The 15,231-nt window shown below is 33.5% G+C and overlaps 2 protein-coding genes across 2 annotated transcripts; one reads left to right on the top strand and one right to left on the bottom strand.

Moving 5' to 3' along the window:
* The first annotated feature begins 7,674 nt into the window (after positions 1-7,674).
* LOC116124481 (60S ribosomal protein L10a-3) lies at positions 7,675-10,270 on the top strand. The gene is made up of 5 exons (XM_031410221.1): positions 7,675-7,821; positions 8,368-8,590; positions 8,980-9,145; positions 9,621-9,826; positions 10,037-10,270. Exons 1-5 carry the CDS (start codon positions 7,817-7,819, stop codon positions 10,088-10,090), a joined length of 654 nt encoding a protein of 217 aa, XP_031266081.1. The 5' UTR covers positions 7,675-7,816; the 3' UTR covers positions 10,091-10,270.
* Positions 10,271-10,859: 589 nt separating this feature from the next.
* LOC116124406 lies at positions 10,860-12,725 on the bottom strand. Its single transcript, XM_031410129.1, has 3 exons — positions 12,324-12,725; positions 11,596-12,223; positions 10,860-10,906 (listed from the first exon to the last, which is right to left on the bottom strand). The coding sequence occupies exons 1-3, from the start codon at positions 12,723-12,725 to the stop codon at positions 10,860-10,862; spliced, it is 1,077 nt and encodes a 358-aa protein (XP_031265989.1).
* Positions 12,726-15,231: the final 2,506 nt, after the last annotated feature.

Here is a 15,231-nt window from a genome sequence, read left to right as displayed (position 1 = left end):
AACAATTATTGCCTTGTTAAAAACCTTACCATGAAAAACCCAATTGGGACAAAAACTTCATAAGGAAAAAAGAGTGCAATAATTGACAATTAATTTACAAATTACAAAGTTACAATTTACAAAACAACTAATTTGGGGGTTGACTAGGACCTCCCTCATCAGTATCATCTATATTACAAAATTGAAATGATTATATTAAAGTATCATAGACAATCTCGTATTAATCTTGATGGCGCGATCGTTCCCAATCTCGAAGACATGTGAGGACTTCAATCATTTTTTGGTGAAAGTTTAGTCATCCTTTCATTTAAAATTCTTCTACTTGTACTAAATGTTTGTTCAGATGAAGACAAGAACAAAGGAAACATCCAGAGCAAGTTATAATACCGAAAAAATACATTTTCTGGTTTTTCCAATATTCTAAGACATCAAAGTTAGCTCTTTGTTATGGATATGTTGGTAGCACGTCAGAGGTTCCCAAATATTGATGAAGTTCATTACTCTATAGTTGCATGAAGGATAGTACATTCGTTGTTGATGCTTCTAAAGAGGAGGTTATGCTTCGAGATCAAGTCCTTTTCGGCCTATTAAGTGCACTCCAAGAGTCGAAGTCTTCATTTATTTCTTCTGATGCTACTTCCTCGGGTATTTCGGCTCTTCGCTAGTTCCCGTACCTGTTTTTCATATTATAGATATACCTTTGCAAGACACTCTCTTATCTCTCCTAGTTAATTGGCATATGTTTCTCTCGTAAATTTTCACTTAATGTGNACCAAGTGTTCGACAAATTTCCCCAATGACACTTCACCTTACCAAGTGTTCGACAAATTTCCCCAATGACACTTCACCTTCACCCACGCGTGGGGATAGTTGATGGAGGTAGGTGTTTTGATGAGGAGGAGATAAGGATGCTGATGGTGGTGTTAGGGGTGATTTTCTTGTGCCGAAATTTATCGGAATTCAGCTGAAAACTAAAAAGTTGCGTAGATCAGCAAGGAGCGGCGACCAGTGATTGGCGGGTGCACTCAGGTGGAAAAGTTAGGGTTTTTAGTGAGGAGCATAAGAGGATGTTGATGGTGGCAATGTTCTAAAAACCAGATCGGGCCTAGGCATAGTCAAAGGCCCAATTTCCGATTTTGGTTGTTGGATCATTCTGACCCACCAATTAGATCAATGACATCCTCATGATGACATCATCATGACATCAAAAAAACCCTAAAATTTAATATTTTGTAAAAACAATTAAACAAACCCTGCAACAATAATAAAACATCAAAGTTTGATAGTTTTTAACCACTTACAGTTTACAAAATTCAAACTTGAAAGGCATACAAAATAATATCAAATATCAATCCACCAACCAGCACATAAACAAAATTACAAAATGTTAAAATATCAATCCACCAACCAAACCACCATCCATCAGCCATAAGTAAAATGATTTGAATCCAAATTCAATTGAATCAACTCCTATGAGTCCCGTCATCCATCTTAATTTCTACAAATGAATTAGAATACAACAAAAGAGTTAGAAAGAAAATATGAGATAAATTACTACATTGATTAATATAATAATCCATCTCAATTCCTATATTCATTTGAATCATTTCCATAACCCAAATTTAAAACAAAAACATACTTTATTCTTCCAATGATCTTCAACAGTTCAACCCATCCTAAATTGATTATCCACATCATCGTTCGAGTCATCATCATTATCAGCACCATCATCTAGAAAAAATTTAGCAAAAATTAAAAACATAAGTTAAAAATTATGATGTATATTGTTTTTTAATATTATAATTTAAAATAGCAACCAAGATGGTTAAAAGTTGGAAAACAATCTTGTGAAACATCTGTTGAATCATAGTAGGGTTGATCACCAACACCGATAGGAATAGATCCTTCTTCATAAAGTGCTTACTCCAATTCATCTAAACTGAATTCATCACCCACCTGTTCATCGTCAGCAATCCAAAATTCTATTTTATCGATGCTTTCATAATCGATAGGAATACAACTGCTTTTCTTATAACACATTCTGAAAGACACACCAAATAAAAATATCAATAAAAATATTAAAATTATCAATGTTTTATACCTATTTTTCAAACGCAAGTTATAATAGATAAAAATAAGGTCATTCAATTGTTGATGTGCCAATCTATTCCTTATTTTTGAATGAATACGTTCGAAAACTCTCCAATCTATTCCTTCTTTTTGTATGGATGTGTTCGAAAACACTCCAATTTCGCTCACATCTCGAAGAGGTTGAAGTTTGGCTCAAAATTTTAATTGCAAACTTTTGTAAATGTGGAGTATTGTACCCATATGTCCTCGACCATTAATCTAATTAAAGTGTTAACCATTTGAAATAAACATAAATTCATAACTCAGAAAACAGACTTAAAATTGAGAAATTTAATAAGTATCACATATTAGGTCGTGTGGTTTTGCAAGTTTGAATGGCAAGCTCCCGAGAAAATCTTTCCTCATGGTCTCAATATATTCTACTTTCGTCCACTAACTTTGACTTGTTCAACTTAAATGCAATTGCTTTATTGTCGACAATATCAAGGAAACCACGTATGACCTCTAATTTCTTGTCAAAAGTTGCACGGTCATATTGAAAAGTTAGATTCAAATAATAAGTTGCAGCATGAATGTCACGGTGCAAAAGCCTATCCTACTGCAGCTTAATAATTCTGGTATAAGGCTTGTACAATATCTTTTTATTCTTAAGAACTTCGTGATTGCTTTTTTTGCGTTGTACGTGCCATCATACACATATCCTGTTGCAGGCCTCTCATATGAGTCTACAATACATAAGAAACACATCAAAGGAGCCACAATTTTGGAAACTTGGCCCATGTCATCCTAGAATTCATTATCTAGAATTATGGGAATGACATCCTTGCCTTTACTACTTTTGGCATGTCGAGAGTCCACAAAAAATATATTCGTCACCATAGCTTGCAAGTCATGTTTGTGCTCATGGAGACTTCTTAGTGCAATGAAAGTAGTAGCAAAACGAGTTGCACTTGGTCATATGATTTCTTTCCAACCTTGTTCAAGTGATACATACATAGTAGATGTTAGTGAATTATTACAAAATGATTATTATATAATGAATTGATAAGAACATGAGTTAAAGGTTTATAAGCTATTATCTCTCTTTTCCTCAACCAAGCTATCAAGATTGTGTGATTATAGTCAAACTTGGTTACTTTAGATGCACGTTTTGCAAGATGCACTATGTGACCTAACTCAACTATATCTTTCAAAATTAAATTTATGCAATGTGTTGCACAGGGCGACCAAGTAATATTCTCATATTTCTCAAACAACATTCTTCCAACAGCTTTAAAATTTGCTCCATTATCCATGATAACATGGACAATATTGGTTGGTCTAACCCATAAAGTCATATCCTCAAACAACTTGAACAATGTAAAGGCATCATTTACAATATCTGAAGCATCCACTGATTTTATAAAGCAAACACCTTTAGCACAGTATAAGAGAAAATTAATCAATGACTTATGGAAAGTATCAGTCCAACCATCAACCATTAATGTACATCCAACCTCTTCCCTTATACTCTTGTAATTGTCAACAAGTAATTACACTTCTTTCTTAGCATCTCTCAATAAATTCACACGGATAACATCATAAGTAGATTGTTTATACCCAAAGCCAATTGCAGTAACAACATCCAACATAGGCTGAAAATAAATTGAATTTAAAGCACTCATCGGGATGCAACCATCATAAAACAGCCATGTGTGCTCTCCACTTCGCTTCTTTTCCAGCCAAAACACTCATAATTGAGAGCTAGGACCCAAGAGTAGTTCGTGGAGTAAAATAATTATTATCCCTATAGGTTTCTTTCTCTACTATTTGTACATTGTTTTTTACCACCACCACTACTACCTTCATTCATGGTCATTTGTGATGGGAAGATCTCTTCACATTCTTAATCTAACTTATCACCCTCAAATTCATGTTACGTAGCACCATAATGACTTGCATACTTTTGGAAATCTTCTTTTTCTTTATTCTTTACCCTTATTTCTGTTAGTACTTCATTCATATGGAATCTAACATCAAATGGAACCTTTAGGCACTTTCCAATATCCCCCTTTACTCCTTCTAAGTGTTGCTTTATTCAGAAAATATCTCTACCTTCTAGTAACCTTGCCACAATGAAGACAAGATAATATTTTCTTTCCATCTTTATCAATACCCTCAATAACATGTCCCCATGCTATATTAGTCTTTCCTTGAAAAGATTGTGAGGAAATGGATGCAGCCGATTAGTTTTGTGCAAACGAAGATGGTGACATTATCTCCCTTAGCAAGTGACAACCAACAACCAATTTGCTATAACTTATAACTTTAATTAATATAAAATCAATTCATATTATATATAAGAAACAATTATGAATAAACATACTGAGATTGATTAAAAGAAACATATATTTGTTATGTAACCAACAACCAACACAAACTATTTCACATTCAACAAACAACTAATATAAACAGCATTCATCATCAATGGGCTGCAAATTCGAAATACAGTGGTTCACGAGCTGATTGAGAGAGACATCTTATTGCCAAGTCATGACACACTAAAGCGAAAAAAGTTTAAAAAACCAATTGTCTTCACTAAAACCTTCCCACAAACAACTATTGTGTCAACTCATCCTGATTGTAATGGCTATATAATTTGAATCTTGGGCTGCAAAACCATATGGGTTGTACACAAGAAGACAGTAATTCATTGTTACCAATTAGACTATCTATCAATTATTTAATCATGAATTGATTGAATTTTGTTGTTCTTGATGCACCCTAACATGTTATAACAAATAGTTTTACACTTTCATCTAGATTATCCAAACTTCTACACTTATAGATCAAGATTCTACAACAACATATCATTCATCTATGTTAAACTCATAATCAAACAACCCACTCATCAACAGAACAAGACCAAAAAGAGACAAAAGTCACAAAACAAAAACAGAAAAACAGAAGCAAAAACAAACGAGAAAGAGAAAGATAGGATGACTCGAAGCTCTTACAATCTGTTACTTGGTCGACAGTAGACAGCAGCTCGCAGACGCAGTCGACAATGATAGATGTGAAGACTAAAGAGGTTGAAGTTGAAGGATGTCGAGAATGCAGCTCACAGACAGCAAGGCAAACGACGGATGTGGACGAAAGACGCAGACAACGTCAGTAAATGCAAATGGCAATGACAAATGTGAACACTGAAAGAGGTTGAAGTTGAAGGAAGTCGCGAATGGAGGAGCAATCACAAATGGGTAAACAAAATTGGTTTTAAGGTTTTTTTGTATTAAGGGTTATTAGACTGGATTTGGTGCTAGACTAGTGGTTTGACACAATAACATCGATCCAACCGCGATCCAAGGCGGTCCAATAACAAATCTTGGTTTTTCCCCCTGTAAACCGAAAGCCTTAACGTAAACCGATCAGACTGGTTCGATTGCCAAGTCTGGCCTGGGTTTCAGAAAATTGGATAGTGCTATCAGGGAGGTCCAACAATGTCGGAATTAGGCTGGATTTTTGGCTTGGCCGGGATCTCTTATGGGGCTTATTTGAGAGAAATTTGAGATGCAGAGGTTATTTTAAGAGAAACTAACGGTATTAATTTAAGGGTAGAAATCTATAATTTATGAAACTAGGGGTGGAAACTTGCCATTTCGCCAAACCTTGGGTGGGAAGAAGTCGCTTACTCTTTTAAATACTCTATGATGCATATATAACAGGTTTCCACACATGAACGTTTTTCAAATAATGTTATAAGCTCTAATTCCCCGGGAAACCTCAGCCATCAAAATTAATATAGTAAGGGGATATCAAATTTGTAATAAAACATTTTAAAGTTTATGACTAATTAATTGATTAGAGAGACATGATAATAGAATTTGTGTAAAATAAAACAATGTTAATAATTAATAATTAATTGATTAGAATTAAAGATAACAGAATTTGTGCAATTTGATATTTATTTTTCTATTATAGATTTCTCCTAAAATGTTTCTAAAGTTTAGATAATTTACTTAGAAGAGAAACTCAATTACCTTAGTTTATGTAATATTGCGATAAATTTACAAATTGCAAATCTTTAAGGAATTAATTAATTATTTAATAAAATTGTAATTAATTACTTAATTACAATGTGATTAGATTATTAAGTAATTAAACTGTATTGAATTAACTGACTAAATTTTAAAATATTATATAGAATATCAAAATTAAATTTCGAGGCCCGGCGGGGACAAGGACGGGGCGGGGTTTTCATGGGGCGGTTAGGGACGACACAAGTCCAAGTTTTATTGGGCTTTTTGAGGGCAGGGTGGGGCGGGGTGAGTTCTTGTTGGGGCAAACTGACCCCCATACCCGCCTCGTCCTTGGGTGCGAGGATTTTTTTTTTTTTTTTAATGTCCATCCCCAACCCATCACTCGTGAAATTCAAGGAATCCCCGTCCCAATCAAGTCGGGTCAGGGTGGATCCTCATCAGGGTGGGCGAAACACCCATCTCTATTTATTTCCTAAATTTTATGGCTTTGCTGTGTGTTTAATATTCATGCATTACAGAGAAACATACATGTACATGTTATGTATCTTGAAATTCCATCCACATTATGTACAATACATTTAATGCATCCAATAAGTATCATATAAATGGACAATACTACACTTACAATTCAATCTCACAAACTTCTCTCAAAACCATTGACATGGCAACTCGAAATTGATCAGCTCGAAAATGAGTTACAAATGCCCAATTATAAGCTAACTAATTGCGAACTGTCATATCGGATTTGTGAGAAAAAGTTTGTAAGATTGTGTTATGAGCCGATCTTTATTGCATATAAAATTGTCTAAGTCTAATACATATCACAATCTCACTTTATTGGCTTAAGATTCTCTTTTTCATATTTATTTTTACTTTAACAAAACTGAAGATTATAATTGATAATTAATATAAATAATAAATAATTTTTTGACCATATATATGAATATTAATATTCACTTATCATAAAATAATTAAATTTAATAACTGATTAGAGTTTAAGTATAGTATGATTGTAATTTATATGTAAAACTTCATTGTGAAATTGGATTAAGCTTTTATAATCTAAAGGAAGATTTTATTAAATCCCATTTATTTTTATCCTATTAGCCTTCTAATGAAATTAAATTGATAATATCATAATTAAATAGAAATAAATAAAAAAGGAATATGGACGGAACAAGTGGCAATCCATTATAATTTGTAATTCTGAATGGGTGGGATGAAACCCAAGCCAAATCAATTGGGCTAGGTGGAATCCGGCCCAATTGGTTGTGTTGTCACTTGTCAACCCTACTAGGGTTTATGACTTAAAAGAGCTCATCGCGTCCTTATATAAGTTCTCCTTCGCCGCTCAATTACAGCCTCTTTTAGGGTTTCATCGTCTTTCTGGTAAACATACCCACTCTCTCTTCTACTGTCAAGCTTAATTGTCTTCTTTGTACGTTACTATCTTTTTCGTTAGATCCGTAACTCTGTTTGTTTCTCGAGAAAACGCTACAAGGCGAAAAACGAAAAGAAAAAGTATAGATCTTAGCACTGCCAATTTTGGCCAAAAAAATGCTCATAAAAACTATTAAACTACAGTTTTAGTCATGGTTTCGCTCTGATTCATTGTTTATATTTTTTGAACTCTCATTTCATTTATTTGTTTTCTTTTTTGTTGTTTGCAGAAGCGAAATCTGTGAAGAGCTTTTAGCGAATCAATCATGAGGTACGTTGTAATATTTTTTTATCTGTATTTCGCTGTTTATTAGTTTTATTTTTATGTTCATGTAACATAGTCGAAGCTTGAAATCTAGAGATTATATAGACCGTTTTAGTGTTAAAGTTGTTGTTATTGTTGGCGAAATTTATGTCTATAAAACCAATGTCATATAACATTAATGTTATGGGTATATCTTTTGCAATTATTGGCTTTTCTTTGTTAAAAGTTTATTAGGCGATTCCCTGGCAGTTAATTTTTTAGTAGTTGGGTTATTTTCTGTGTTATATTCAGCCTAAATTTTGGAGACTGGTTGTGTTTAAATCTTGTGTGATCTTTTGCGTCTTTTATATTTTTATTGTGAGAAACTTAGATTTTGTTTCATGAATTTGTTTAAATGATTCTGTTTCAGCTTTCTTTGCGATATTGTTTACACAGTTAATAGGTGTAGCTATCTGCATTGTGTTATTTCATCTCAGGCATACTAAGTTATTCTTGTTAGTATTTTTGTTCTGATCTCTGCTCTAAATATTGTGAAAATGTCTTGTTTTTCAGTAAGCTTCAGAGTGATGCATTGAGAGAAGCTATCTCAACCATTATGCAATATTCGAAGGAGACAAAGAAAAGGAACTTCACTGAGACCATTGAGCTCCAGATTGGGCTCAAGAACTATGATCCCCAAAAGGACAAGCGTTTCAGTGGTTCTGTCAAGTTGCCACACATTCCTCGCCCTAAGATGAAGGTCTGCATGCTTGGTGACGCTCAACACGTTGAAGAGGTAAATTGTATTCCATTAGATTATGTCTATAATTGGAAGTTTGTCAATATTAATATTTGGTATCTTGTATTCCTTATATAATTATTATAGTATTTTATTAATATCTTCATGCATATTTGACGCTCCTGCATCAGTATTTGAGTTATGTCACAGCCTTATCTTTGCGTTGATTTAATTCTAGTGTTTGTCTTAAAACTGTTCTACGTCAGTAGTCGAGCTATGTTGTAATTGATTACAATGCCTCATCTGACTGCTTACATGGTTTAACATGTTATGGCTTCTTCTTGATCTATCAATTCCTCCTTATAGTTTAGAGTTTAGAACAGCTTCTTGTTCTGCGATACACTTTAGTTTTACATCAATCTAAATGTTTGTATTATATTTTGCAGGCAGAGAAAATTGGCCTCGATTACATGGATGTTGAAGCCTTGAAAAAGCTTAACAAGAACAAGAAACTTGTTAAGAAGCTTGCCAAGAAGTACCATGCCTTTTTGGCATCAGAATCTGTCATCAAGCAGATCCCTCGTCTGTTGGGACCTGGTCTTAACAAGGCAGGCAAGTGTACAAGGATGGTTTGAAGTTTTTTGCTGTTTTTTGCTGGCTACTTTACTGATCATATTGGTTGCTTTTTCCTAAAAATTTAATATTGATTGAGATGCTATGTTCTTGCTGGAGGGACATTAAAGGTTAAATAGCTTTGAATGAATGCGAATTGTGGTTGTACATTAGCCATCACTCTGAGGATCGATGGTAGTAAAGCAATTTTTGAGGGATGTCAAAATGATCGATTGTTGTTGACTTGTTGAGTTAGAGAATTAATTTATTTTGGCCTAGTTATTTGGATCATGCTTGTCCACACAGGTCTGGTAATGCACATTTTGTATAGATTGCTATTGAATAATTGATTTTCAAATAGTTTATAACTACTGAGTCTTGAGTGGGTAGTGTTGCGTAAATGGTCTTACAGAGCTGTTTTATTGTTTTCTGTGTTGCTTGAATATTTTTTACCTTGGTTCATCTGTAAATGCAGGAAAGTTCCCTACCCTTGTTACTCACCAAGAATCTCTGGAGTCGAAGGTTAATGAGACCAAGGCAACAGTGAAGTTCCAATTGAAAAAGGTGCTCTGTATGGGAGTTGCCGTCGGAAACTGTGCCATGGAGGAGAAGCAAATCTTCCAGAATGTGCAAATGAGCGTTAATTTCCTAGTATCCTTGTTGAAGAAGAACTGGCAAAATGTGAGTTATCTCACTCTATTCTTGGATAAATTAAAAGATTCTATTTCTCCCTTTTTTGATTTTGATTAGGAGTTGTTTTCTCTCTTTGCTGGCCACTGTTTTACTTGAGCATTTCAACTTGTGTTCTTCAACAAAGCTGTCTGTTTTTTTTTTTTTTTTTAATTATGTAAATTATTAATGGTTCTGACTGACATTTATTTATGTCAACAGGTGAGGTGCCTCTATCTGAAGAGTACTATGGGTCCGTCAAACCGGATCTTTTAAGAAATTATTTTTGCATGGTATTTTGGACTTGTGTAGGAAAAGACTAGTGTGAGCTTAATACCGAAAACGTGTCGAACTCTGGATATGCTCATATTTTGAATGTTTATTTTTGGTGTCTCAACTTGAATATTTTAGTAATTTTATAATGGTAGACTTATATCAAGTTTTTTTTTTGAGAGAGATTTTAAATTTAATTGAATGATTGCATTCTGTTAAATTTTTCGTTTTTTCATATTATGAGCATTTGTGCATTTCATTTTTGGTTATGAGAATATCAACTGATATTGTTAATGGGTTTTATTAAAATGATACCTAGTGCCTGGTTTAACGAGGAACGAAGATATACTATTATTATTATGACACTGAGTTTCATATAACAATTATACAACGTAAAGGAATTTTTTAAATTGGCTGGATCAAGTTTTAATCACTGTTGGTAACTCGCTCTGCTGTCTGGGTTAACCGGTTGGACAGGTGAGCTGACGTCAATATAATGAGTTGGAGCAAAAAAATACCTAGATTTTAAGATTTTCATTTTTTAATAAGATAATATCAATTTAATTATTGTTTAATATGATTTCAAGTTCAAATTTAATAAAATCCCAAATTGAAGTATTTATCAACATTCTAAAATTCAAATTTAAACATGATGTTGTATTCTCTGTTACATATTAAATTGATAAAATACATAATAATTAATAATAAAATATTTGATGCGAATGTTTTTTCTTTGTTTGGTTTCATATTGATTGAGCTTCACACACTAGCATCAAAATTCATCATCATAATCACCATTATCATAACCATCACCATTATCTACATAAATTTAAGTAAAAAATAGAAATCATAAGTTAAAATTTGTAATTTAATTTAAAATAGAGACTAAGTTGCTTAAATATTTGAAACCAACCTTATGAACCATCGGTTGAATCATAAAAAGAAGGGTGATCAACAACTCCTAAATCATTTTCCATATAACATTTGTTTCAACTCCTCATAATTAAGTTCATCACTTCATTGATCTCCTCTTCATCGTCAACTATCCAACCTTCAGTTTTGTCGATACTTTCATAATCAATAGGATCAAAGCTTATTTTCTTGTAACACCTCATAAAATACCATAATGAAATATTAAAAGCATGACAAGTAAAATATCAAGGAAAAATAATAGATAATAACAATAAGAGTGATGCATAATTGAGTAATTGACAATGTTTTATACATATTTTGCAAACACAAGTTATAGTAAACAAAAATAAGATCATTCAACCTTTGATGCTCCAATCTATTCCTCTTTTTATTATGTATGCACTAAAAAACGCCCCAATTTTGTTCAAATCCCGAAGAGCTTGAAGTTTGGCTAAGAATTTTTATTACAAACTTTTGCAAATTTGGAGTGCTATACCCAAATGATCTCCACAATTCATCTAATTGAAAATTAAACATAATAAATAAATTAGACTTAAAAAACAAAAGAACTCATAAATTTTATAACTATTATGTACCAAGACGTGTGGTTTTGGCGGTTTCAAGAGCAAGCCCACGAGAAAAGTTTTCCTCCTGGTTTGAATATAATCTACTCTCTTCCATTAACCTTGTCTTGTTCAAATTGAACGCACTTGCTTTACTATCAATAGGATCAAGGAAACCACTCATGACTTCTGGCTTGGAGCAAAAAGATGTTTCGTCATATTTAAAGGCAGGATTCAAATAATAAGCCGCAGCATAGATATCACAGCGCAACGTCCTATCCCAGCATAGTTTAATGATTCGTGTATAAGGCTTGTACAATCTCTTTTTATTCTTAAACAACTTTTTAATTGCATTTTTCGCTCTGTACATGTCATCATGCACATATCCTATTGCAGGCATCTCATCGGAGTCAACAATCCACAACAAGCGCATCAATGGCCTCACAACTTTGGATATCTTATCCATATCATTCCAAAAATCGTTATCTAGAATTATGTCAATAGCCTGTTTGCCTTTATTACTTTTTGCATATCGAGAGTTGACAAATGACTTATCTGTCACCATGGCTTGCAAGTCATGTTTGTGCTCATGAAGACTTCTCATTGCAATGAAAGTTGTAGCAAAACGGGTTGCGCCCAGACGAGCAATTTCTTTCCAACCCTGTTCAATTGATAAATAATAGATGTTAGTCAATTAAAAACAATGCATATTATGTTATAACTTGACAAAATGACAAGAACATGAGCTAAAGGTATATTACCTGTCTTTTCCTCAACCAAGCTATCAAGAATGTATGATTATATACAAACTTTGTCACCTCAGAAGCACGTCTCGCAAGATAAACTATGTGATCCATCTCCGCTATGTCTTTTAACACCAAATTTATGCTATGTGCTGCATAGGGCGACCAAGTAATACTCGGATATTTCTCAGACAACATTCTTCCAGCAGCTTTATAATTGGATCCATTGTTTGAGACAAAATGGACAATACTATTTGGTCCAATCCATAAAGCTATCTCTTCAAACATCTTCAACAACGTCCCAGCATCCTTCACAACATCTGAAGCATCAACTGATTTCACAAAACAAACTCCCTTAGGACAATACAGCATAAAATTTATCAATGACCTATGTGGATTATCAGTCCAACCATCAGCCATTAAGGTACATCCAACATTTTCCTAAATCTTTCTGTAACTATCAACGAGAAGCTGCACTTCCTTCTTAGCATCTCTTAACAAATTGACACGCAAACTATGATAATTTGGGTGTTTATACCCAGGCCCAATTGCAGCTATAGCATCCACTAAAGGCTGAAGATAAATTGAATTTACACCATTAACTGGGATGTAAGCATCGTAAAAGAATCTTGCAAAAGCCATGTCTGCTCTCCACGTCGCATCTCTTCCAGCTAAACAACTCTTAATTGATGGTTGAGATCCAATAGTTGTCCTTGGAGCAAAATAGTCACCAAGACCAATAGGTTTTTTTCTTTTTGATTTGTGTAGCATTGTAATTTGTTTTTGACTACCAAACCTACTTTCATTTACGTGAATTTCTGATGGACGAAACTCTTCACTATCTTCATTTAACATATCTCCCTCAAATCTATGTACGGGAGCACCGTAAAGAGTATTATACTTACTAGAATCAGCCTTCTCTTTATTCTTTATCCCAATGTCTTTTAGTGATTCTCTCATCAAGTATTGAACATCAAAAGGAACTTTTAAACAAGCACCAACATTCCCTTTTGTTCTAGCTAGATGCTGTTTCATTCTAAAAATACCTCCTCTTCTAGTTACTTTCCCACAGTGAAGACATTTTAATGTCTTCCTTCCATTTGGATCTACACCCTCAATAACATGTGTCCATGTTATATTAGTCCTACCTCTACTAGATTGTGAAGAAGACCTAGAGCTAGATGTTGACATTGTCTGTTTTTAATCTTTATCTACCTATCATACAATAAAATTGCAAACAAAAGAATCACATAATCACGTATTGTTAAATGGGGAAGTATACAACAATTGCAAACAAAAGAATCACATTAATTTAGGTGTTACCTCTTTTGGTTCTTATATAGAATCTATAACCTCATTTACTCTTTTGATTAGCATAATGTGACTATTCAAGATGCGATACGTTTATCCTATCATTTTCTAGAAAAGATAAACTAATGTAGTTTTATTACAGTTTAATATAATTAAATAATATATATATATATATATATATATATAGATATATAATAAGAGAGAGAGAGAGAGAGAGAGAGAGAGAGAGAGAGAGAGAGAGAGAGAGAGAATTTCCCACACCATAGGTGTTTCATCACCTTGCTGTTGCCTGAAATAAATTAACCAATCTCCAAAATTCAGATCAACATGGAAAGTAAGCAATCAATCAAAACATCTGAAGTTGAATATATTTTAAGATGAGTTTCAGCTAAGATAAAGAACAGTTTGTCCAAGTTCTGCAATTTTCAGCCTTTCTCATCCTTCTCTACTTTCAAAGAGTTAGAGATGATGTGCAGGAGGCATAAGACAGATGCAATGCAACTAGCTCACAAAAATCAATTTTATGAAGTTCTATTGAATTTGCAACTCAACTAAGTTTCAACAAAATCTTAGTTACCCCAACGAGGTTGACAAAGATGATATCGAATGAAAATTGAAGAACTAAAATCTTACAGCATGGTCCTCCAAAATCAAAATAAAATGCTCCCAACTGTCAGATGAGCACTAAAAAGTATTGAATGGATGTGAAATATAATACAGAATTGACATGAATATCTATTGTAATTAATGCAAAAAATGCTATAAGTATACTGATACTGACAAAAAAGTAGTATTTGCTTCAACAATATCATTAAGCTACAAGTAACTGAACAGTAAATATATCAATTAGAATTTGTGAAGAATGAGGTAGTATTTTATTGTCGTCATAAGTCCTTATTCCATCCCATACCATCCCATAAAGTTCCATCGATTGTAGACACATTTAGCAACAAACATACCACAAAATCAGTTGATAGTTGTACATAAAATAACTCATGAAAAGAAATATTCAAGTAAAACATAAAGTATATCAATAAAAGTTCTGCTAACTACATATATGAAATTAAGCTCATAAAAGAAGAAAAAAATACAAAAAATCATGATAAATTGCCCATCCACAAATTATGTAGCTGATTCAAACCCCTTTTTTGCTAATTTGAAACATAATCTTTCCTAAGATATAATAGGACACATGAATTCAAATACATAATCTGGAAATACATGCACATACACATTGCTCCAGATAAAGTTTGCAACGAAATCATTATTGAAGATGGATCGAGGAATGGCATGTTTATTACCTGGATCGAGGAATGGAGCTGTCGCTGTCGATTTCTAGCGAGGAGTGGAGCTATCATCATCGAGTTCCGGTGAGGGAGGAAGACGTCGTCGATTTCCGGCGAGGGAGGAAGATGTCGTCGTCGATTTTAGAGAGTTCAATTGCGATTTGGTGAATGGTTGCGATTTCAGACTTCAGGGAGTGGAGTTGATTGCGATTTGAGTGGGATTTCAGAGAGAAATTTTTTTAGAGAACAGAGAAGAAGCTGATAAATTTTCGTAGAGAAAGAGAAGAAGTTAGAAACAGAGAAAGGAAATCAAATGGAATGGGCTGTGA

The sequence above is a fragment of the Pistacia vera genome, unplaced genomic scaffold, assembly GCF_008641045.1.
Source record: "Pistacia vera cultivar Batoury unplaced genomic scaffold, PisVer_v2 Contig152, whole genome shotgun sequence".
Lineage (NCBI taxonomy): Eukaryota > Viridiplantae > Streptophyta > Magnoliopsida > Sapindales > Anacardiaceae > Pistacia > Pistacia vera.
The sequence above is the reverse complement of the archived record's forward strand: the minus strand, read 5'-3'. Positions and strand labels throughout refer to the sequence as shown.

Excerpts from the sequence above, each read along its gene's own strand:
- LOC116124481 (XM_031410221.1), top strand. Across the intron at positions 9,146-9,620 it reads ACCTGGTCTTAACAAGGCAG|GAAAGTTCCCTACCCTTGTT; the intron begins GCAAGTGTACAA and ends CTGTAAATGCAG. Across the intron at positions 9,827-10,036 it reads TGAAGAAGAACTGGCAAAAT|GTGAGGTGCCTCTATCTGAA; the intron begins GTGAGTTATCTC and ends TTATGTCAACAG.
- LOC116124406 (XM_031410129.1), bottom strand. The coding sequence starts at position 12,725 with ATGGCTGATGGTTGGACTGATAATCCACATAGGTCATTGATAAATTTT. Across the intron at positions 12,224-12,323 it reads CTTGGTTGAGGAAAAGACAG|GGTTGGAAAGAAATTGCTCG; the intron begins GTAATATACCTT and ends TCAATTGAACAG. Across the intron at positions 10,907-11,595 it reads CGCCAAAACCACACGTCTTG|ATAATGGTGATGGTTATGAT; the intron begins GTACATAATAGT and ends AAATTTATGTAG.